Source organism: Aquarana catesbeiana, linkage group LG01 (genome assembly GCF_042186555.1).
Source record: "Aquarana catesbeiana isolate 2022-GZ linkage group LG01, ASM4218655v1, whole genome shotgun sequence".
Lineage (NCBI taxonomy): Eukaryota > Metazoa > Chordata > Amphibia > Anura > Ranidae > Aquarana > Aquarana catesbeiana.
In genome coordinates, this window is record NC_133324.1 from 520,952,164 (window position 1) to 520,978,067 (window position 25,904).

Below are 25,904 nucleotides of genomic sequence, written 5' to 3' on the forward strand. Positions count from 1 at the left end.
GGTGGGACCCCTTACGCTCACATTTGAACTATCATGCCAAGCCAGGGGCGTGTATCTGCGGTACATGCTTCTCTCACTGAGCCAAACTCAAAACTTGCCTATATGGACCAGTGGCAAAGGGACCTGAACCTTACTTTTGATCTGACTGAATGGCAGGACATCGCTTATAATCTATCTAAAATTTCCATCAATACTACCCTTATAGAGGCCAATTATAAAACACTCCTGGTACCTGGTCCCGACTAGGGTAGCTAAAATGCATCCTTCTACCTCGCCGAATTGTTTCCGACAGTGCGGCCAGTTGGGGACGATGCACCATATTTGGTGGCAATGCCCCCTCGTAACTAGGGTCTGGATTAGGATATTAAATTTCATAAACTAATGGGGGTAAACATTTGCAGATCTCCAGAAGCTGCTCTCTTTCACAAACTGCCTGATGAAGTACCCAGAAAATCATTAAAATTGATTACTTATATATTGCTGGCAGCAAGAATTACAATTGCTAGGCATTGGAAATAGTCGGTAATTCCTCTTGATCATGGTAAAAGTAAACTCAATTGGATCATGAGTAATGATAAACGCACTCATATACTTTGTAATAACTCCAAAAAATTTGACAAGATATGGGACCCATGGACTGGCTATATCTCAATTCCGTAGGGAACTCCAGGATGACCCTCTCCTCCCTCTGCTTCCTTTTTCTTTTTTTCTTCTTCTTCCTCTTCCTCTACCTCTCCTTCCTTTTCCTTGTTACTTCCTTCCTTTTCTGGTATTTACATGTACGATACAGTTGATAGCTTATGGGACCTCACACAGTAGTGAGCCCTGAGATAATCTTAGGGATCGCTACCAGGATTTCTTTGTGGCTTCCCAACCATCACTTTCCTCCACCCTTTCCCTTTTCCCTAAATCATGCCCTTACTCCGGCTCTCCATTATCCACCATATATGGTGATATTCTTGATCATAGTTGGGAAGTAACTGTTCAGTTCCATTAGTACTCGGATATATTTTATGCCTTTTGCCTTCTGATGTGACGTTAGATGACGGATATCTATTATGGCCATACCTCTTATGTCTCTATATTGCTATGTTGACAACCTGAGAATTGACTTTGCTACATTAATGCATCTGTTCATACCAGACTTTGTTTCTTTTCCAATAAAAATATTGAAATATAAAATATGGGGTTTCTAATCATTTTCTGTACTTGTGACAATGATCATCAGGACATAGAAAGAGGGCGAATTGCATCAGCAGAAATACAGACAAGAACAATCTGACAGTGGTTCTAATACTTTCATATTATAATTTTCTCATATTTGAAAATATACTGTACTTAGTTTTTATTTCAGTAATACTTTAATACTTTAAACAGCGGCAATTATGCCATGATGATGTGGCATCTTAATCAAAATAGCGAAATAGCTCTGTGACGATAATGGGTGTAGTGTACACCACGGTATGAGGCATTGGCTCCACATGCAGCATTTTTCCAAACCCAATATAAGAGGTCCCAATATCACCATTTGACCAGTTCAATGATTAGAAAACTCTCTGGACAGGCAGACTGGAACACGTCTTAGAAATGTTCCTGCAAATATGCCCTCTATTGGGAATTCTGGGTATATTTTATATAACTTTATTAAAACTTAGTTTAATGCATAATTGCCATGAAATCTTGAATGATTCCTGCATACCATTTAGGTTACAGAACTGAGTGATCTGCAGCACATGATGACATTTATATAGAACTTTTTTTTAAATCATACATTTAGATACATCTTCATTTTGAAAGTTACTAAAAATACATCAGTTTATTCTATTTTCCAAAACACAGGTAGATATAAATATCACATAGCAAAGATACATACTTGGTAGTGGCTGCATGGTACATTGGGAAATTTTCTGTTTCTCCTGATGCTTTTTCAACGTAAACACTACAATTTAAAGGATACATTTTATTTTTTATTTTTTTAACATATAATGAGTCAAGATGTTAGTTCATTTAATTAATAAAGGTAGAAAGAAATGTAAATGCTGATGTTGATCAATTAGAGGACAAGTGACTTAAATCAACGTTATGGTCACAGCATACCATTTAATTGTATAACGTTTATAATAGCAATACAAACAATAGTTATTTTTGACAATCCAATATAAACTTACCTAAAAAATCTCAATCTTTCATGTTGTGAATTATATAAAAAATAAAATAATCTCCTGCGCTTCCTCAGAAAACTTGTATGTATATAAAGCAGCTGTGAGATGGCAAATTCCATACCAGGCCCTTCAGGTCTGCTATGTATTTTAAGGGGAACTCCTTGTTAAGGGGGCTTCGATATTCCGATAAGCCCCCCACCCACAGAGCCCCACAACCACCAGGCAAGGGTTGTGGGGATGAGGCCCTTGGGGGACCCCAAAGCACCCTCCCCATGTTGAGGGCATGTGGCCTGGTATGTCCTCCAGGCTGCATGCTCGGATAAGGGTCTGGTATCCCTTTTGGGGGGACCCCCATGCCAATTTTCTTTTTTAATCTTGGCGTAGAGTTCCCCTTAAAATCCGGGAGGCGGCAATACAATACAGCCTTGAGCAAGTTTAAATGACATTTTTTTCTTTAGAAATGTAATTTTGCTGTGGGACTGTTACATAGTTACATAGTAGGTGAGGTTGAAAAAAGACACAAGTCCATCAAGTCCAACCCATGTGTGTGATTATATGTCAGTATTACATTGTATATCACTGTATGTTACGGTCATTCAGGTGCTTATCTAATAGTTTCTTGAAACTATTGATGCTCCCCGCTGAGACCACCGCCTGTGGAAGGGAATTCCACATCCTTGCCGCTCTTACAGTAAAGAACTCTCTACGTAGTTTAAGGTTAAACCTCTTTTCTTCTAATTTTAATGAGTGGCCATGAGTCTTGTTAAACTCCCTTCTGTGAAAAAGTTTTATACCTCTTGTGGGGTCACCAGTATGGTATTTGTATATTGAAATCATATCCCCTCTCAGGAGCAGTGATTTTGATAATGCTTAAAGTGAAACAATATTAAATTTCGTACCTGGGGGGTGTCTATAGTATGCCTGTAAAGTGGTGCATGTTTCCCGTGTTTAGAACAGTCCGAGTGCAAAATTACATTTCTAAAGAAAAAAAAGTAATTTAAAACTACTACATAAAAGTTCATTGATAAAAGTGGCATGGAATTTTCCCACAGGGGAACCCCGAACCAAAATTAAAAAAAAAAAATATGCGTGGGGGTCCCCCTAAATTCCATACCAGGCCCTTCAGGTCTGGTATGGATATTAAGGGGAACCCCGCGCCACAATAAAAAAAAAAAAAAAAATGACGTGGGCGTCCCCCTCAAAATCCATACCAGACCCTTCAGGTCTGCTACAAGGAGATGCTGCTGATTGGCTCTCCTTGCCTCACACTGACAGGGTGTGAAGCGAGGCGAGCCGAAAACCAGCACTTCCGTGTTTACATGTGATCGGCTGTGATTGGACACAGCCGCTCACATAGTTAAAGAGCTGAGTCATTGGCTCTTTACCCAGATCGGGGTTGCACCCTGTCCTAGGAACATGGCACGACTGCAATCTCCGCGCTGCGCGCCCCTGCGGTGACACTGGGGTGACATGATATGATGGCACCCCGGAACGAGAGAGGATCCCGATCGTTGTCATTTTACAATACGGCGGACAGGAGGTAGTTGAACAATATGTGGGTAAATCACCAGTAATTTTTGCATATTAGCAGTATTTTTAGCACATATCATTTATATTTATTAGTGCTGCCATCTTTCAGGTTTCATGTTGGGCATTTTGCCTGTCTGCTAGCCAACTCTTTCCAAAACTTCCTGGATTCCTTGCATGCATTTCAGCTTCTCCTCTGCTGTTTACTTTCCATTTCTAGGAACTACATATCCTATGGTACTTTGCTGCTTGCAAGCAGTGATTTCTGTACTGACTCCACCTCCTGAAACTCCTCTCAGACTCTGCGAAATGTGTGATACAGTAGCGAATACCAGTATGGCATAGTGAATACGTGTCACAGAATTCAAGGAATTAAATGTGTGGGGATCATCACAGAGTAAGTTTACAAAGTTCAAGATTATTCAGAGTAACAGGAGTAGCCTCAAAATAATTGAAATACATTGTGGAAATACAGTGCCTTGCAAAAGTATTCACCCCCCTTGGCTTTTTACCTATTTTGTTACTTACAGCCTTTAGTTTATTATTTTTTTTTAATCTGAATTATATGTGATGGATCAGAACACAATAGTCTAAGTTGATGAAGTAAAATTAGAAAAATATATACAACTATAACTATTTTCAGAAATAAAAAAACTGATAATTGGCATGTGCGTATGTATTCACCCCCTTTGTTATGAAGCCCATAAAAAGCTCTGGTGCAACCAATTACCTTCACAAGTCACATAATTAGTGAAATTATGTCCACCTGTGTGCAATCTAAGTGTCACATGATCTGTAATTACATATACACCCCTTTTAGAAAGGCCTCAGAGGTTGCAACACCTAAGCAAGAGGCACCACTAACCAAACACTGCCATGAAAACCAAGGAACTCTCCAAAAAAGTAAGGGACAATGTTGTTGAGAAGTACAAGTCAGGGTTAGGTTATAAAAAAATATCCAAATCTTTTATGATCCCCAGGAGCACCATCAAATCTATCATAACCAAATGGAAAGAACATGGCACAGCAGCAAACCTGCCAAGAGATGGCCGCACACCAAAACTCACGGACCGGGCAAGGAGAGGCAGCACAGAGACCTAAGGCAACCCTGGAGGAGCTGCAGAGTTCCACAGCAGAGACTGGAGTATCTGTACATAGGACGACAATAAGCCGTACGCTCCATAGAGTTGGGCTTTATGGCAGAGTGGCCAGAAGAAGTAAGTAATGGCTGAAATTTCAGTGGTAAGATGTGGCAAGCTCATAGAGACTTATCCAAAGCGACTTGGAGCTGTGATAGCCGCGAAAGGTCGATCTACAAAGTATTGACTTTAGGGGGGTGAATAGTTACGCACATTGACTTTTTCTGTTACTTTGTTCTATTTGTTGTTTGCTTCACAATAAAAAAAAAACATCTTCAAAGTTGTAGGCATGTTCTGTAAATTAAATGAGGCAAATCCTCAAACAATCCATGGTAATTCCAGGTTGTGAGGCAACAAAACACGAAAAATGCCAAGGGGGGTGAATACTTTTGCAAGGCACTGTAACTATAGGTATTCTCTATCTTGACCATAGATATGCTTTAAAGCAAACCCTCACCCAAAAGGGGAAATTCCATTTCAAAGTCCTCCCCATTTGTTGGCTTTGCTGTCCCCTTATATTACGAAAACAGGACACCTGCATGTGGCAAGCCATCTCTCCCGAGCAGAGGCTCGTCGCCACCTTGCGGTACTTGGCGACGGGGAGAAGTCTGCAGGACCTCAAGTTCTCAACAGGCATTTCCCCCCAGGCTCTGGGGATCATTATTCCAGAGACCTGTTCTGCCATCATTCAGGTCCTGCAGAAGGACTATATTAAGCTAAGTTTTCTCCTTTAACATCACATTCTATGTATTTAACCACTTGCTTACTGGGCACTTAAACCCCCCTCCTGCTCAGACCAATTTTCAGCTTTCAGTGCTCTCACATTTTGAATGACAATTACTCAGTCATGCAACACTGTACCCAAATGATTTTTTTGTCCTTTTTTTCATACAAATAGAGCTTTCTTTTGGTGGTATTTGATTACCTCTGGGTTTTTTTTTTTTTGCGCTATAAATGAAAAAAGACTGAACATTTTGAAAAAAAATTCATTTTTACTCGTTTTTGTGAAAAAATTTTGCAAATTAGCAACTTTTCTTCATAAATGTTGGCCACAATTTATACTGCTACATATCTTAAAAAAATAACCCAAATTAGTGGATATTATGTGGTCTGTGTGAAATTTATGGAGTCTACAAGCTATGGTGCAAATCATAAAAAAATGATCACATCTGATGTACTGAGGCCTATCTTATTTCTTGAGACCCTAACAAGCCAGGAAAGTACAAATGTCCCCTTTTTGGAAAGTAGACATTCCAGTGTATTTAGTAAGAGGCACGGTGAGTTACCGTATTTATCGGCGTATAACACGCACCGGCGTATAACACGCACACCAAGTTTAGGAGGGAATTTTAAGGAAAAAAAACTTTTAGGAGGGAAGTTGAAGCGAATAAAACTTACATTTAAATGCCCATCATTGCAGCCTTCTCAGTGCAGCCTTGCCCCAGTGCAGCCTTGTCAGTGCAGCCTTGTCAGTGCAGCCTTCCCCAGTGCAGCCTTGTTAGTGCAGCCTTGTTAGTGCAGCCTTGTCAGTGCAGCCTTGTTAGTGCAGCCTTGTCAGTGCAGCCTTCCCCAGTGCAGCCTTCCCCAGTGCAGCCTTGTCAGTGCAGCCTTCCCCAGTGCAGCCTTGTCAGTGCAGCCTTCCCCAGTGCAGCCTTGTCAGTGCAGCCTTCCCCAGTGCAGCCTTGCCCCAGTGCAGCCTTGCCCGAGTGATCCCCTGCCATCCTGGGCTTCAAAATCGCCGACCGCGATTTGAAAATGGCGCCACCGGCGCCGAAATACACAGAGACGCTCCTCAGCTCTTCTCGGCGGCTTTTGTTCACTTTCGGCTCCACTCGTAGTCCCGCCCGGGATGGGCGTGACTGTGAGCGGAGCTATCCGAACCTAGCTGAGTACACTCGGCTAAGTTCGGGCGGCGTCGATTTTTTACATCTGTCAGCTCAGGATCACAGGGGATCGGCGTATAACACGCACCCGCGATTTTCCCCTGATTTTAAGGGGAAAAAAGTGCGTGTTATACGCCGATAAATACAATATTTGAAGTTGTCATTTTTTCCCACAATTCTTTACAAAATTAAGATTTTATTTTATTTTTTATTTTTTTCACAAAATTGTCATTTTTGTAATAGCTTATTTCTCTCACATGGAATGTGCATACCACAAATGTAACCCCAAAATACATTCTGTTACTCCACCTGAGTATTATGATACCATATGTGTGGGACTTTTTCACTACCTGGCCACATACAGAGGCCCAACATGCAGGGAGCACCATCAGGTGTTCAAGGAGCATAAATTACCCATCTAACTTGTTGACTACCTATTACACTTTTGAAGGCCCTAGAGCACCAGGACAATGGAAACGCCCACAAAATGACCCCATTTTGGAAAGCTAACACCCCAACCTATAATCTATAAGGCATAATGAGTCTTTTGAACGGTTCATTTTTTTCCAGAAGTTTTTGGAAAATGTGGGAAAAAATTAAAACGCATTTTTTTTACACAAAGTTGTCCGTTTATAAGATATTTCCAACACATAGCCTTTACATAGCAAAAATAACACCCCAAAATACATTCTGCTACTCCTCCTGAGTATAACGATACCACATGTGAGAGACTTTTACACAGCCTGACCACATAAAGAGGCCTAACATTGAAGTAGCACCTTCAGGCATTCTAGGAGCATATATTACACATTTCATTTCTCAACCACCTATTACACTTTTGAAGGCCCTGGAACACCAGGACAATGGAAACGCCCAGAAAATGACCCTATTTTGGAAAGCTAACACCCCAACGTATAATCTATGAGGCATGATGAGTCTTTTGAACGGTTCATTTTTTTCCAGAAGTTTTTGGAAAATGTGGAAAAAAATGAAAACGCATTTTTTTTTTACACAAAGTTGTCCGTTTATAAGATATTTCTAACACATAGCATTTATATAGCAAAAATAACACCCCAAAATACATTCTGCTACTCCTCCTGAGTATGGCAATACCACATGTGTGAGACCTTTACACAGCCTGGCCACATACAGAGGCCCAACATGCAAGGAACACCGTCAGGTGTTCCAGGGACACATAGCATGCACATACCAAGAATTACACCCCAAAGGATAGCACCGGTCCAGGCAGCAGGCAGGGACTTGGTCAGCAACAGCGAACACAATTTTTCAGGCAGCAGGCAGGGATACTGTCTATATACAGTCCAGGGTCAGTGCAGATATATTGTCAGCAGTGCCAAAAATATTGGTCCTGGTCGTAGGCAGGTCCATGTGGTGTGGTCAGTGCGACAGACAGAGGCATGACAGCAGTAAGTCCTACAGGCAGCAGGCAGAAGTAGGGCCTCGTGCAGGACATAATGGGGACAGGGGTAGAGGCTTCTCCCACCCAAATCTCTTTGGAGCCTTCGAGTCTCCAGACCCTAATCTAGGAATGAGAAAACAAAGAAAATTGTTTTCTTCATCCAGAAAAATTATTCTGGAGCCCCTCACATATGTGAGACCCCTGTGTTGAATCCCAGGGACAATGATAAGATGTGTATCTTCTGACTCCTGCTCTGGTACACACCTTACATCTTTTTTTTACGTCTTTGGCCTGTTGGTTTGGGAGGGATTTTATCGGGAAAGTGGCGCTCGGAGAGTCGACTAATAACATCTGATCGGATATTTTCTGGTGGGCCGTTCGGGAATATAAGGGTAGTGAAAATTTTCTCCTGGTAGCCAAAGAAGCGTTTGGGGTTTTGGGTGGAGTTGCGGTAAATTACATATGAATTGTATATGGCCAATTGAAAAAAATAAATTGCGACTTTTTTATACCAATGGTATGTCCATCTTGTGGCAAGGTATGGTTCCATCATTTGGTCATTGAAGTCGACTCCCCCCATAAACAAATTATTTTCATGGATGCATTTTGGTTTTTGTATGGGGCCATTCCTTCTGGGGATTTCCACGAACGTATCATTGTGGATAGAAGACAACATGTAGACATCCCTTCTGTCCCTCCACTTCACTGCCAGAATCTCGTTGTTTCGCAGACTTGCCGTTTCTCCTTTTCTCAATTTCTTATTGACAAGCCCTTCCGATTCTCTTTTATGGTGCCACATGCTGGCGTCTTCTTCCGGTGAAGGTTGTGGAACAGGGGCAGAGATGTGTAGAAGTTGTCTACATACAGGTGGTAGCCTTTCTCCAGTAGTGAGTATATGAGGTCCAAAACAACTTTCCCGCTGGATCCCAAGTAGTCCGGGCAATTAGGGGGCTGCAGCTGGGTGTCCTTCCCTTCGTACACTATGAAGGAATATGTTTACCCTGTGGCTCGGTCACATAATTTGTACACCTTCACCCCATAGCGGGCCCTTTTGCTGGGGATAAATTGCTTAATTTTAAGCCTGCCGCTAAATTTAACAAGGGACTCATCCACACATATGTGTTGGTCCGGGGTAAACAATTGGGGGAATATTTCTGAAAAATAGTTAAGTATTGGCCGAATTTTGTAAAGCCTGTCATAATTTGGGTCATTTCAGGGGAGGGCACTGGGTATTATCACTGAAATGTAGGAACCTCATTATCTTCAGATACCTAGTTCTGGGCATTACCGCAGAGAAGAGCGGCATGTGGTGGAGGGGGTGGGTTGACCAATAAGAACGCAATTGATTTTTTTTGTTGAGTCCCATATTAAATGTGAGGCCTAAAAAAACCTTGAACTCCTCCACTGTTAGGTCTCTCCACTCGTAGGGATGGGCATAATAGGATGTTGGATTTTGCTAAATAAATTGCTGTGCATACAGGTTGCACTGGGCCACAATTGGCGCCAACATGTCCTCCGTAAAAATGAAATTAAAAAAATTTATTGGGGTAAAATTCTCAGTGTCCACCTGGACTCCTGGCTAGGCAGTGAAAGGGGGAACGTTAGCTTCTCCTGAATTAGGAGGAAGCCACAAGGGGTTCTGAAGGGCATAGGGAAGGCTGGCATGGGTCCTAACCCTTTGGGGCTGAGGTGACACCCCACTGGTACTTGGCCTTTCTGTTTGAAGTACTGCGGTGCTGGTGGATGGCACTGCGGTGCTGGTAGATGCCACTGCCTCCTCACTAGAACGCCTTCGTTTGGTGGGTCGAATATCTTCCTCCTCTTAGTCACTCAGTGTTTCACTACTGAGGACTGGCTCATAATTTATGTCAGATTCAGGATCCGAATTTGAAAGGGAATCTGTAAAAGAGAGCTCCCCGTTGCTCTTGTCAGCTCGGCGGAAAAGCATCTTTTAGACATGGTTGGCTGCTGGTGGTGATGAGACTGCACAGGTGTGTGCACTGTTGAGGCGGCACAAATGGGCACTGTTGAAGTGGCACAAATGGGCACTGATGGGTCGGCACAGATGTGCACTGATTGCACAGATGTGTACTGATTGCACAGATGTGCACTGTTGAGGTGGCACAGATGGGCACTGTTGAGGTGGCACAAATGGGCACTGTTGAGGTGTTACAAATGAATACTGAGTCGGAACAGATGTGCACTGATTGATTGAACAGATGTGCACTGATTGATTGCACAGATGTGCACTGTTGAGGTGGCACAGATGGGCACTGTTGAGGCGGCACAGATGGGCACTAATGAGGCGGCACAGATGTGCACTGACTGATTGCACAGATGTGCACTGATGAGGCGGTACAGATGGGCACTGATTGGCACAGATGGGCACTGATGAGGTGGCACAGATGGGCACTGATGAGGTGGCACAGATGGGCACTGATGAAGCAGTACAGATGTGCACTAATGAGGCGGCACTGGAGGGCACTGATAAGGTGGCACAGATGCACACTGATGCGCACTGATTGCACAGACCGGCACAGATGGGCACAGACATGCACAGATGGCACAGATGGGGCACTGATGGCACAAGTGGGCACTGATGGCACTAGCTATAGATGCTAATGGGTCACTGTGGGCACTGATTGGGCACTGTTAGGGCACACTTCTTTTTTTCAACTATAGAAACTGTAGAGAATTGCTCACACCGATTCACAGATCCTCTCTCTCCTCACAGGCTGTCTCTGTGTGAGGAGAGAGAGCCGGCAATGAGAGATGATCTCATATGTTTACATTTGAGATCATCTCTCATTGGAGGCGGCGATCGCGCTGTAAACGGCCGCTGTGATTGGCCATTTACAGCGATCTGTGATTGGCTGTGTCCAGGGGACACGGCCAACACAGATTTTCCCCGATGCGCGCTCATGAGAGTGCGCAGGGAGCGAGGAAAGGGGACTACGTCAATAGACGTAGTCCCGACAATGTAGATCCGCGCCGTAGCCGTCATTCGGCTATAGCGCAGATCTCTAGTGGTTAATGTTTGCTAATGTATTGTATTTCTTTCATCATTCCCTAATTACTATTATTGTAATATGCTGTGAATGTCCCCTTTGTCCTCATGCATGCTGGAAGCTTTTAATGCTCCTTTTTTGTCCTTCATGCATATTTGCCTTCACTAACCTCCCCAGTATGCTATCCTGGGCCCATACACACCTAGACTATTCACTTAAAAATGTATTTTGTCAGCTCCATAGTAGTGTTTTAGCCTAAACACCCTAAAATGTGTACAAATGTTATTGTTGTCCTTAAATTCAGGCAGAGTGCCATATTCTTTTTTTTTGGGGTACCAAACTCATCTAGAACTCCCCCTAAAATGTTTACAATGGCCCATCAGAGGGGGTGAGGAATCTAATAAGTGTACCTTGTCTTTTTGTCTTTAAATACTCCTTAAAATAAATGTTATACTGATGTTGGCCAAGAATGTGTGTGTCTAATCTGCTTGCAATGTTATGTGCAAAAGTATTAATTTTATTTTTTCTGGTTTGACGCCACAATTTCCTTCAATGCCACAGGAATGGCAGATTGTGGCCTCCCAGTTTGCCAAGCGGTGGGACTTTCCCAACTGCGGAGGGGCAATTGATGGGTAACATGTCCACATCATCCCACCACCCCACTCGGGGTCATACTATTTTAACTATAAGGGGTTTCATAGTATCGTGTTGATGGCGGTGGTGTCGGTGACATATGAGTTTTTATATGTGGACGTGAGGAAGAATGGCCAGATTTTGGAAGGTGGCGTCTTTGCCCAGACCAAGTTCTACCGACGTCTCCAGAGTGGTGGCTTGGGATTGCCACCTGCTAAAGAGAACGTGGAAGGACTCCCATTTGTGTTTGTCGCAGATGAAGCATTTGGTCTGGGTGAACATCTGAGGCCATTCCCCCACAGGACCCTCACCCAGAGAAGAGGGTTTTTAATTACCGGCTGGCCAGAGCCAGAAGAGTGGTGGAGAATGCGTTTGGTATAATGACCAGCCGTTTCCGCCTATTCCTTACGGCAATCAACATGGCGGAGTATAAACTGAATCACGTAGTGCTAGCATGCTGTATTCTACATAATTATTTAAGGAGAAATGCTCCAAATTATGTGGCTTCAGTTGGGCCTGAGGCCGCAATTCAAGACATAAATCCAATGACGGCCCTGGAAGCTGGCCGTCCTGGCTTGCCCCCCCAAAGCGCCCATGATGTGCGGCAAAAGTATCTGGACTATTTTACGGGTAGAGGGGCCTTTGCTATGCCAGCAAATTTTTGATTCTTTTCTAAAATGAAAAATTATTTTGATCTGAAATCATCTTGAATTCAATTTACTGCTAAATAAGGGGTTGAGTGGCCAACTGACAAAAAATACACACCTTTCTGAGTTCGTCCATCCTCCTCCTCCTCCCCCTTCTCCTCCTCCACCTCCTCCACCTCCTCCTCCTGCCACAACTCAATGAACAAAGCCACAGCGTGCAGGGAAGCGTGCAAGTAAGACAAGAGTGTGATGGCCTGGGCTCAGTCTGGTCTGACAGAAGACGCAGGCTGTGGTAGTACCACAGCCTGGGGACATATATGTCATTTGTTGCTGTTCCTGATCTTACAAGACTCTGCACATGTTCTGGATTCCCTACAACATTATAAGTGGGAACCAGGATATTTGTGGTTGTCATTGGACATGAGTTCTCTTTATACGTCAATTCCTCATGATGGTGGATTACCGGGCGGTTGAGCATTTCAGACTACAGACTACATTAATCCTACCCAGTCTGAGTTCACCTGTCAATGTACTCGATTTTCCCTGGAGAGGAATTATTTTTCATTCCAGGGGCAATTTTATAGACACGTAGCTGGCATGGCTATGGTTGCACATTTTGCACCCTGCTATGCCAACTTGTTCATGGGGTATTGTGAGAAATCCCAAATTTGGTCACATAACCCCTTTTGCCAAACATTTGGTGTACTATGGGAGATATATAGATGATGTCCTGATCATCTGGGATGGTTCCCTTGACACTGTGGACCAATTTGTCTTGTATTGTAATACCAATAAGTTTGGTATTCATTTTACTCATGTAGTGGATTCCAATTCTCTGTTTTTTTTAGACCTTGAACTGAGTAGTGATGTTGATGGCAACATCATGTCTAAAACTAATTTCAAGGAAACAGCTAGCAACTTCTATCTCCATCAAAAGAGTTGACACCATCCAAAATGGAAGGAGAATATACCCTACAGTCAGTTCTGCCGTTTACGCAGAAATTGTAGTAATATTAGAGATTATGAGGACCAGGCTACTGTGTTAACTAAAAAATTATTGGAAAAGGGATATGAACCCCAACACATACAAAAGGCAGTTGACCGATATAGAGAAGGAACCACCATTAGGGATATCTCATTACCCACTAAAGACCAGCGTGGTACCCTCTTCATCACAAGATTTAATGACCAGCATTGGGCGATCAAGAAAATAATTCAAAAACATTGGCCAATTCTGGGGAAAGATAAAGCACTTGGAAGAGTGCTCCCAAGTAAACCCCAGGTTGTTTTTCTACATGCAACTAACGTCAAAAGCCTTATTGCTCCTAGTTGTCTTAAAGAAAAACAGGATGGCAGATATTCCCCAATTCTTTAACATTACAGGATGCTATAATTGTAAAGGCACCAAGTGTAAAGCCTGTAGATTTATTTCACATGGACAGAAAACATTTTGTTGGATGGAGGAGAATGGAAGTATTTTCAAAATAAAACAATTAATTTGTTGTAGTACCCTATTTGTTGTATATGGATTGAGGTGCCCACGTGGGCATATTTATGTTGGTAGGATGGTGCGTGCCATGCGGACATGTTTTGGTGAACACCGTAGGCTTATAGAGAAAGAGATAGAAAAATAAAGTGTCCCATGTCACTTTAAATACAAACATGGGGGTAGCACTGAAGGTCTGGAACTCTTTGGCATTGAGTCCATATCCATGTTGATCCCTGAAGGCGAAAGATTTGCTCGTTTATGTAAACGAAAATCTTTTTGGATTTTTACCTTAAACCGCATGACACCTGATGGGTTAAATGAAGAACTTGAGATTGGTACTCTCATATGAAGTATTATTAATATTTGAAGTGGCATATTGTTCTGTATATATATATATATATATATATATATATATATATATCTATATCTCTAGATATAGATATATATATATATATATATATATATATATATATATATATATATATATATATATATACATATATATGTGTGTGTGTATATATATATATATATATATATATATATATAGATATATATATATATATATATCTATATATATATATATATATATATATATATATATATATATATATCTATATAGATATATAGATATATATAGATATATATCTATATATATCTATAGATATATAGATATATATAGATATATATCTATATATATATATATATATTCTATATACTATAACGTTCTACATTTGATATATCTGATATATTTATAAACTCTCCTAAACTGCATAATTATTGACAGATCGATTGATTATATGGGAATATGTGGAGAATATTTATATATATAGAATATTCAAAAGTGGAAATTGTGTATAAATGCCTAGAAATCAAAAATCAATTAATACCATGAATAGGTTAATAACAATATAGAATCAGCAGAAACTTGGTAATTATCAGAACCAAAATGATGATCTCAACATAATAGGGATGATTCTAAGTAAAAATATGATAATAATTCACAATACATTTAAAATAGTTCTCCAAGCATATATACGGTTAATGAGAATCAAATCAAATTTTATTTTATAATGTTATTATGTATGTGCGTTTTTTAATGTACGTGTGTGTGTATATATATATATATATATATATATATATATATATATATATATATTTATTTATTTATTTATTTATTTTTTAATATATTTTTTAAGCATTTCAAATAGTATAATTAAACAATATATCTATTTTTAATTTTTAATTTTATTATATTAAAGCAAAAGCAATAAATGTGTATATATGTAATTGTTTGGATGCTGTTGCTATTTATTAGGCCCTCTCCTCTGTAAATGCACTTTAAATTTAGTTCCTTTTGTGAGCTCCTTGCTCCTGACCTGTAGAATGGCATTGGCTGTTCCGTAGGAGGGGCGGGAGGGTTCTCATATATAAAAGCAGGTTAGAGGAAAGAAGGGCGTGACCTGAAGAAGGAGGCCAAGCCTCCGAAACATTTTGTCTTGGCAACCACTCTGCTAGTCAGGAGGAGTTACTTCACTCACACAGTCTTTCACTCTCGGCCGCGAGTCACACAGTGGGACATGCAGAGGAAATGGAGTCTGCTCTATACATCCCCCATTCACATGACTCGTTTTTGGGAGCCAACCCATTCTATCAGGCCAGGAGAGGAGACATCAACCTTGCTGTACATGCGATTTTCAGATCCATGTTTGTGAGTGTAACCCTTTTTAATTTGAATTTGTATTCTAGTATTAAACAGTATCACACTAGGGCAGCTTTGCGCTCTCTTTTCTTTGTATGTTTCAGATCAAATCTGCCACCCAGTGGATGTTTGAGAGAGCTGCAGCACCTAGAGCAAGGAGAACTTTTTATATAGACTTTTATACAGACTGTTACATTTTGTGTGCCGCCTATGGGGACAGCGCTGGTTTGGTGCTTTTGTGTTTTCTGTTCCTGATCTCCCGGAGTCCAGAACCAGATTGTGCTCCCTATTGTATGGACTCCTCAGGCTACCAATTTTCTTTTCCAAATGGTTGATGTGTGCCCTGGGGTCCAAAGGCTTCGCAAATGTCTGCAGTTTATCCAGCGTTGCCTTCCCTCTTTCTTTTGTTATGACCCAGAATAAATGATAATTTTGTTTGCAACAAATACTTGCCTATGTGTTTTTATTAAAAAAATCACAGTTTGTTTGTGAGTAGGCAGGTACATTTAAAAAATACAATGTCAAATTAACAAGGGACACCAACCTCCTAGAGGTTAAAAAATACAAGATAATAATGTTGTTGTGGTAACTTGACACACACACAAAAAAAATATGGAGATCACTAGAAAATTATTTTAAAATAATCAAAAAAAAAGGAGATCTTGATTTAAATAAAAAAGGAAAAAAATCACTATAAAAAATAATCCTAAACATTATTATGGAGATCTGGCTTTAAAAACTAAAAATATTATTAAGGAGATCACAAGAAATAATCAAGAAATAAGTTTGTCAGAATTCTGTGTGAATATCAGTAGCAAAACAACTTCATTCTTCTAGCATTATAAAGAACAAAAAAATGCGCTGCATTAAAAGATCCAAAAATTTACAGCGTGACGAATGTGCTATCTCCATTACGAACGCTAGTTTTACCAGACCGAGCGATTCCGTCTCGTACTTGATTCTGAGCATGCGCGTCGGAATTGCATACAGACGAACGTAATTTCCGATAGGAACGTTTTCCGACGGAAAAATAGAGAACCTGCTCTCAATCTTTTCTGCCAGCAAAAGTCCAATGGAGCATACATGTGAGCTTTTCCAACCAAAAGCTCACATCGGACTTTTGCTGGCGGCATAAGAGTCTTTCACCCATTGTTATTTGTGCTAATTAACCCTACAATTGTATGAAGGAGTTCTGTGTTGAGATGTATGATAATGTGTATTGTAGTTAGGGAGTCACATCGGCTGCTTTAAGGGATTAGTTAATTAGCTCATGTTAATTTATGTTTCTGGTTACAGGTGTTTTGTTACAGTAACATGAGCAGGAGGTAGGAACCTCCTCTTTAACTGTATATAAGACTTGTATTCTTGTTCTAATAAACTGTCTCATGTTTTACCCTACACTGAGCTACGACTAGTGAATGGGAAAGCTAAGGGGTCTTGGATTGTGTGGTACCGGACAGAGGAGCGATACGGTGGACAAACTCATCTTGAGTACAGGGGTCCGGCACAATTGGCTGGCAGCAGTGGGATGTATCCTGCAGTCCTGGACATCCAAACCACCACCAGGATTCAAGACCCGGGCAGCCGCCAAGGAGCGATACGGGGACCAGCCAGCATGAGAGCGGAGTTCAGGAGGAGGCTGCAAGGCATGCGGAAGCAACATCAGGACCCAGTGACGGAGCACACCATGCTCGGCTGGGGGGATGTGATCAGTTGGCAACTCTGGCAAGAGACGCTAAGCCACGAGCGGCACCATCAGGGGAAGATTCTTCCCTCCTCCACAGAGATGTACTGGACGCAGTACCATGCATGAAAGGTGTTCCTGAGGGAACGACCACGAGATGAGTGGAAGTCGGAGCATGAAAGATTGGTCCGGGAGGAGATAAGGCTGGACGCCAGCTACAGAGCCCTCCGGTGGTTTGTGGCTCAACTGTGGCCAGGTACAGTAGATGGCAGCCCGACAGAAGGCATTGGCTATGGGGGCGTGGGGCTGCTCCATCAAAAAATGTACAGAGACCCAGACTTTGGGAGCGACGAGGAGTGGCGGGGGAAGACATCCTGGACTTCTGAGATGAGGTACTGGACCACCCCAAAGAGGCGTGTGACCTGGAGGAATTGGAGTTCCTGATTGAGCAAGAATGGGATCTTGAGATTGCCTACAAGCTGCTGTTTGATGGTGATCAGCAGCCTGGCTCCCGTTGCCTGGGACTGTCTGGGAGAAAAAGCGGACAGTCGCGAAGATACAGAGGGCACTGCGAGTGCTAGATTGCCGGAACACACCGGAGGTTCCCCAGGCAGCGAGACAAGCTAATAGCATAAAGGTCTCAGAAAGGGGGAGTTGGAACGGGTGCTGGAAGGCTGGTAGATGGTGATCAGCAGCAAGTCCAGAGTATTACATCTGGTGCCCCAGCAGAAGCGATGGCTATGAGGCAGAGCGCCGCTGGCCTCTGCCCGCCCTCAGAGTTGGATTCGGAGAGTCCGAGAGATGATCTTCGTGAGCGGTTTCCCCAGCAGCAGAAATACCCACAGGGAGTAGAGAAAGCCATTCTCCCTCCCCAGCAATTAGACACTACCCCAGTGTTCATCTTCCCAGCAGAAGTGCGGGCTACGGAGCAGAACATTGTTGGTCTCTGCCCAGCATCAAAAAAAGAGACAGGGAGTCCAGGAGATAGTCCCTGCAAGATACCTACCCAGTGGCTGGTAACTACACCAGGGGAAAAGCAAGTACCTTTTCCTCCCCAACAGTCGGCCAGGGTGGAGGAAGCGTTCTTTCCTTCCCAGCACAGATCCGTACACCTGGGAGACAGTACCACAGATATGTCGTCCTAGCAGTCAGATGAGGGAATGGAAAAGGAAGCAGCCGGCTCACCTCCCCAATGGCAGCTACATAGTTCGGGAATGGAGGAAGCCAGCCTCCTGCCCCAAAGGTTAGCCGTTTCCTTGCGTGCATGCTCGGCGGAACAGCGCTTCGGTGCACGCTTGTGCGCGGCCCAACAGAACGGCGCGTGCACATGTGCACTAGCGCACGCATAACGTAGCCCTCGCTGGCCTATAAAAGCTGTTGTATTCCTCAAACAAATCGCTGGTTAATCTCTCAGCTTCCTGTGAATTTGTTCCTGTTTCCTGCCTATTGATTACCTGTTGGGACCGGATTGCCCTGACCTGCTCTGATCTTCTTCTGGACCTGACCTTTGGCTTGTTTTACGGACTCTGCTTATTATTCCTGGTGTTTGACCCTCGGCCTGTTCTCGGATTTGTCTTCAGTCTCCCGTGCCTTGACCCTCAGCCTGTTCTCGGATTTGCCTTCAGACTCCTGTGCCTTGGCCCTCAGCCTGTTCTCGGATTTGTCTTCAGTCTCCTGTGCCTTGACCCTCAGCCTGTTCTCGGATTTGTTTCCAGTCTCCTGTATCTTGGCTCCCGGCCTGTCTACAGACTTGTCTCTAGTGTTTGACCCTCGGCCTGTCTTGGACTCTGCCTTCCTGCTCCTCCCGTTGAGTCCAGTACCTGTCAGCTCCTGCACAGCTACCAAGTCCCTTGCTGACCTTCATGCAAGACCTGCCCAACATGCTGGTAGCTTGTTCCTCTTTGTGCGATTCACCCTCTGTACCATCTCCAGGGGTGAAGTGCGCTTAGTCGCAAGAGTGAACTGCTCTCTGCATCTCGGCCTCGGTGAGTACCCTTTCTGACACTATTAACCAGCCAGGTCAGAGGCCCACAGAGCAGGTTCTGCCCTAGAGCTCCTGTGCCAGCAGGTTACAGCCCTCACAGAAGCAATCCAGAGATTACAGGAAGGTTACATCCAAATCGATGGTCGTCTTCAACAACTCTCCAGGACACCCGCACCAACAACCTCAGCTCAACCACCCACCAGTGGGGCCTCCTCCTCCCAGGCCCAGCCCAATCCTACCGTGGTGATGGTCCTGAACCTAGGGTCCCCACACCTGAGCGATTCTCTGGCGACTGAAAGAAATTCAAGGCATTCAAGAACGCCTGCTCCCTGTACTTAGCTCTTCAACCCAGGACTTTTTCTTCCAAAGTCGTGAAAGTTGGTTTCATTATTTCTCTTCTGTCTGACGAAACGCAGGCCTGGGCCCATAGCCTCATGGAACAGAGAAGCCCCTTATTAAACTTTTTGGACACTTTTTTTGAAGCTATGGCTCAACTGTATGACGACCCACAGCGTACCGCCACAGACGAAGCCATCTTGCACGCCCTGTCTCAAGGAAAAAGACCAGTGGAAGATTACATCATCGAATTCCGTAAATGGTCAGCTGACACCAGTTGGAATGAGGCCGCTCTCAGATATCAGTACCGCCAGGGCCTTTCTGAAGCTCTTAAAGATTAGCTGGCTCGGGTCGATACCCCTACTACTTTGGAGGACTTAATCCAAACAGCTACTAAACTGGACAGATGCATGCGGGAAACGGCGATACTGACAGGAATGATTCTGATCTCTTCCCAGATAATCACTGGCAACAGGGCAGAGCGCCGCTAGCCTCTGCCTCACACCTACAGTTTCTCTACAGCTTCAGGAAGCTGGGGCGATCGGCCCCTCTGCCCAGCAGCAAACCGAGCCCCGGAATGTTAAAAACCACCCAGCTGAAGCGCTGACAGTGAGTCAATGACCTCTGCCCCACACCTACTGATGTCAACTACTCCTTGCAGCCAGGATTGGAGATCATGCGGACTGACTATGTGAGTTCACTCTGCTTAACACATGTCCAGACCAGGTGGAGGTCTGGGACCTTGTTAGTCGAATTTTGATGGGGGAGAAATGTGACAGATCTAGCCGGGACAGAGGCTTTTGGAGAGGACTGAATGCTAGCCTTTTGCCTTGCGATTATGGGCCCTGGCACTTGGGGGAATGGTTCTCTTTGTGAGCTGTATACCTGGGGACCCCTGAGGTGGTGTTACTTTGGATTCAGGTCCATGTCCCCCCAAGACACACAGACTCTGGGAACCCTGTATATGCCATATTAGAAATAGTGGCTGATTCATAATGCTGGGACAAATGCTGTTAGGAGATGCTGATGTCAACTCCAGCCACCTGTCTGTCTGTTGTCTGCTGTAATGTAAATTAGTCTAGTATGACTTGTCACAGCTTCTAAGAATCTTTCACCCATTGTTATTTGTGCTTATTAACCCTGCAATTGTATGAAGGAGTTCTGTGTTGAGATGTATTATAATGTGTATTGTAGTTAGGGAGTCACATCGGCTGCTTTAAGGGATTAGTTAATTAGCTCATGTTAATTTATGTTTCTGGTTACAGGTGTATTGTTAGAGTAATATGAGCAGGAGGCCGGAACCTCCTCTTTAACTGTATATAAGACTTGTATTCTTGTTCTTATAAACTGTCTGATGTTTTACCCTACACTGAGCTATGACTAATGAATGGGAAAGCTAAGGGGTCTTGGATTGTGTGGTACCAGACAGAGGAGCTATACGGCGGACAGACTCACCTTGAGTACGGGGGTCCATCACATTGCCCATTCAATTCAATGGGCAGGGCATTTTGGGAGCGCTGTATACAGCGCTCCCAAACTGCCCCAAAGATGCTGCTTGCACGACTTTTCCTAATGTCCCGCAAGGGCACCGCACCAGTGTGAAAAGACACACTAAAATTAATGAGAGTTTTCAGGCACTATTTAGAGGCCTGAAAACCGCCTCAGTGTGAAAGGGATCTAAATGTAAACCCCTAAATGAAGTGAAGATTCAGACCTTATCTGACTGTCATGCAAAACTGATAATAATTGATCATGGTTCATAGACAGGTGAATTTGACCTGCAATTGGCCACCCTCTGACCTGCACTGGACCTGATTAAGGTGGGTTTTGCTTTGCCATATATAAAAATGCAAATACTGCTTGAAGTTTACAAAAACCTGTAATTACAGGCCCTTTATCGGAAAGTTTCAAAGTCAGACAAGGTCAATGTGATTCTAACATTTTCAGAAGTTAAAGCAGAGGTGTAACTAAAACCTTCAGGGCCCTGGTGCAAGAAAGCACGAAGGGCCTTCCTTACCCCATCCCCCTTTCATCAGTACCGGGGCCCTTCCTTCTGAGCCTGGGGCACTTCCCACTAATCCCAGTGGCATTATACCCCCTGCTGAACTTGACCCATTCAAGTGAATGGTGCTGCTCTGCAAGCGCCCCACAACTGCAATGCACATGGTTATGGCATGCTAGTGCAGAGTTGAAGGGGTTAAAGCAGACGGTGCAGAGACAATATGATGCCTCCTTACTGCCTGTCAAATGATCTATGAAGAGCAACCTGAATGCTAATTGCTCTTCAGAGAGCAAAGCAGGCCCTAATTAGTTTTTTTACATTTTTTTAACAGTTTTTAGAATTTATTGACTTTTTTTTTACATGTTAAACAGCTGTTTGGCTTTGGTGAAACATCAGGGCTCTAAACAGACTCATGATAACTCACTTTTGAGATAGGAACACTATGTGGCACCATGTTGTTTGTGAAATATGTATGTGTTAGCAGATGTGTGGGGGTGCCATTAAAAATGAATGGCACTGCTGTTTGTCTATTAAAGGACAGTGTGTTTGTGTGTGTCAGGAAAGCCACAATTTTGGCCACATTCCTGTCATGCAAAAGGTACGAAACTAGCCTCATAGTGGGCTCACATCAGGGTGCTGCAATTTGGCCACAGTGTGATTGTATCTGTTTTAGACATGGTTTTAGGTGCGCTCCTATTGAATTCTATTAGGCTGTGTGTTTTCTGAAAGCACATCAAATATGTAACATGCAGGAATTTGATGTACTTTCATGAAAACGCATGGCCTAAAAGAATTCATTAGTAGCGTACCATAAATCGCATGTAAACTGCTCATACAATCACACTGTGGCCAAACTGCAGCACACTGATGTGAGTCCACTATTAGGCCCCTTTCACATGAGTGGACTGATTGGGTCAAAGTGTCATTTTTTTAGGCAGACCCAATTGGACCCTCCATTCTCCTCTATGGAGTGACAGGTGTAAACAGAAATGCGCCTGTTTACACCTGCTGACATCCAATCCGAGCCGATACGCTAAAAACAGACGGATGGGGATCCCCATCTATCTGGTAGATCGGATTGGATGGCAGTTGGGTGTAAACAGACAGGTGGTCCGCTTACATCCACCCACACATCGAGGAGAACAGGCTGTGTCTGTGTCTGCTCTGCATAAGTGGAGTGGACATGGACCAGCCATCCGTCTGGTCAGCGGGGATCAGTGGACAGATACTTTACTGAGCAGACGGACTCCTGGCAGAGCCCAACCTGTGAAAAAGGGGTCTTAGGGATAAGAAAGGAGAGAATAGGTGGAAGTCTAGGTAGTAAGAGTACATGAAGTATAAGTACCCGAAATAAAAAAAATAATAAATAAAGGAGTACAGAGAAAGTGCTAAAGGCTCCATTATAGGGACATGACAGGTAGTAGAGGAATAAACTGGGATGGAAAGGGTGTCAGACATATGGGAGTGTGGAATGACCAGAGCGGGGGGGGGACTGCTGCAGGGGCGTGTGAAGTGCAGATTTATGGGTGGTGTGACAGGAGTCACTTTTGGGCGCAGGGTGACCAAGAAAATAATGAACCCTGAGAATATGATTAGATTACTTCAACTGGGATAGACTCACCCAGGACAGAGGCTTTTGGAGGGGACTGAATGCTAGCCTCTTGCCTAGCTATTATGGGCCCTGTCATTTGGAGGAACGATGCTCTTTGTGAGCTGTATGCCTGGGGACCCTTGAGGTGGCGTTACTTTAGATTCAGGTCTATGTCCCCCGAAACACACAGACTCTGGGGACGCTGTATATGCCATATTAGGAATAGTGACTGATTCATACTGTTGGGACACAAACTGTGAGGAGATGCTGATGTCATCAACTCCAGCCTCCTGTCTGTTGTCTTCTATAATGTAAATGAGTCTAGTCTGGCTTGCCACAGCTTCTAAGAGTATTCCATCCATTGTTGTTTGTGCTAATTAACCCTGCAATTGTATGAAGGAGTTCTGTGTTGATGTTTATGGTAATGTGTATTGTATAGTCAGTGAGCTAGGAGACGTGAAGTCTTACCCTAAAAGGTCATATCTCTGAGTCACCTAGTCTGGGTAAATGATTAGATAACTAGCTCATGTTAATTAGGTTTCTGGTTACAGTTTTATTGTAAGCCTGCTGTATATATTTGTGTGTCATCTCAAATAAAGAGTCTGATTCCTGTTTGACCCTCCATACAGAGCCTCGTTTCGTACTTGGGGGAGAATTATTTATATGGGTTTCTTGTTCGGCTGATTGCACTGTTCGGTAGCTGCCTTTGTGTTCGGAAATGGAATGTCCTAAAAGGTTTTAACCCCTTTCATACTCGGGATGACGTTACAGGTGGTAGAGCAGATAGGAGAAAATAGGATAAAGTTAACAGGAAAAAAGTTCAAGAGGATGATTTTTTTCATATATTTGATCTAGTTACATTTTTTTTCAGCTGCCTATATATATTTTTTCAATTTTACTACTATTTTGGGCTAGCAGCATTTTGTTCTCACCCAGGTGGGTGGTTTCTTTTTTTGATTGTAAACCAGTAGCTGATTGGCTTCTGATCAGTGCTCTATGCCAATAAGGCTAAAAGCACTGATCGGAGTGTTCTGTCAGAACACAACAGCTCAGCGGGGGAGATCGATGTACTAACATTGGATCGTTAGCACATCGGCTCCGACAGGAGCCAACAGGTTTTTTCTTGAACAGAAAAAAACTCATAGTTTGTACCAGGCTTTACGAGCACACTGCTGACTTTGAGTACAGCCATACGTCCATATGATGCCTGTGCATACTCACTGGCAGCCATGAAGCCATGCAAGCCCCGCCCCTGCTCCTCCTCCAATGTACTAAAATTACTATGGCTCCGAGGCTGGGTATGGGAGAAGGGGGATGATGGGGCATATAGTCCCAAATAGAATCATCATGTGATGTACTCACTGTACGCTTCCCAGAAATACTTAAGTAGTGTATTATTTGTGGAATTCAACATATTTAGGATGAAAAAGGGACATTTTAATACTGCTTTAAGTTCAGTAAAGACAGCCTCAATATTTCTCTTGGCACAGGTTTCCTTTCAGAGAGGATTATATGAACATTGTTATGACATTTCTGCTTCCAAAACCATCATTGTGGTTATAGAAATATACAGTATATTGCTGCTGTGAATTGAATTTTACAAATTGTTTTACAGTTTGATTTAATTATTTTCCTACATACAGTATATGCTGAAATTGAGACACATTCATACATTTGTCTCAGAGCTTTATACAATCTAAAATTCTCTAGTGATGGTGCATAAAATGTATTGTGGGGGTAAGTAACATTCTGCTAATGTAGTTAGAACGTTTCTTGTAAAAGAGTCACCAATATCTGAAAAATACTGCAAACTATTCTTAAGATTAAAAGAGAAGTATGTTTTTTTTTAATGGGGTATTCATACTTACCTAGGTGGATGCAACATTAGACCGATGCTGTATCTGTCCCCCGGCGCTTCTTCACTGAGAACCGAGCCACGAACATCGCCGATGGCTCAGATCTCTCACCTCCCCAAGCAGAGAGATGCTGCCTGTCAGTCAGCATCTCTCCTGCCCTGCTCCTCTATGCTCATTGGAGCGCTAAGTTGCGGAGGAAGGGGGAGTGGCCGTCTCAGCGGCACGCTGAGAGGGTGAGACTGCCATCAGTCCAGGCAGCTGGCGGATCCCTACTTTCTAAGTTTATACAGTTTATAAGTCTTTTAACTAATGTTAGTACTGATGCCTTGTAGCACAGACCAGGAGGTTTAGAGCCCTTTCACACTGGGGTGGTGCGGGCGCCGGCGGTAAAACTTATTATTTTTAGCGCCGTTTACCGTCGTTTTAGCGGCGCTATTCGGCTGCTAGCGGGGCAGTTTTAACCCCCACTAGCGTCCAAAAAAGGGTTAAAACAACCCGCAAAGCGCAGCAAAGCGGGTTCTGCAGCGGTGCCCATTCAGATCAATGGGCAGGAGCAGTGAAGGAGCAGTGTATGCACCGCTCCTTCACCGCTCCAAACATGCTGCTTGCAGGAGTTTTTTTAACGTCCGGCAAACGTACCGCTCCAGTGTGAAAGCTTTCTGGCTTTCACACTGGAGAGACAGGAGCGGCTCTTTACAGGCGCTATGCAGGCGCTATTTTTAGTGTTGTAGCGCCTGTAAAGCGCCTCAGTGTGAAAGGGGTCTTAATGACTTTCTCATGATATTGGTCTAGTGTGCATATTATACACTGTAGACATGGGGTTGTGAGCTCCCTATGTACAGTA

The 25,904-nt window shown here is 43.3% G+C and overlaps 1 protein-coding gene across 4 annotated transcripts in view; it reads right to left on the bottom strand.

Moving 5' to 3' along the window:
* The window catches only part of ATCAY (ATCAY kinesin light chain interacting caytaxin), a 118,932-nt gene that overhangs the window by 11,409 nt on the left and 81,619 nt on the right, over positions 1-25,904 (bottom strand). For all 4 annotated transcript variants that reach the window (XM_073594204.1, XM_073594187.1, XM_073594178.1 and 1 more), the window contains one exon: positions 1,874-1,939. In XM_073594204.1, coding sequence (XP_073450305.1) covers positions 1,874-1,939 — 66 coding nt within the window. The remainder of the gene's footprint in view (positions 1-1,873; positions 1,940-25,904) is intronic.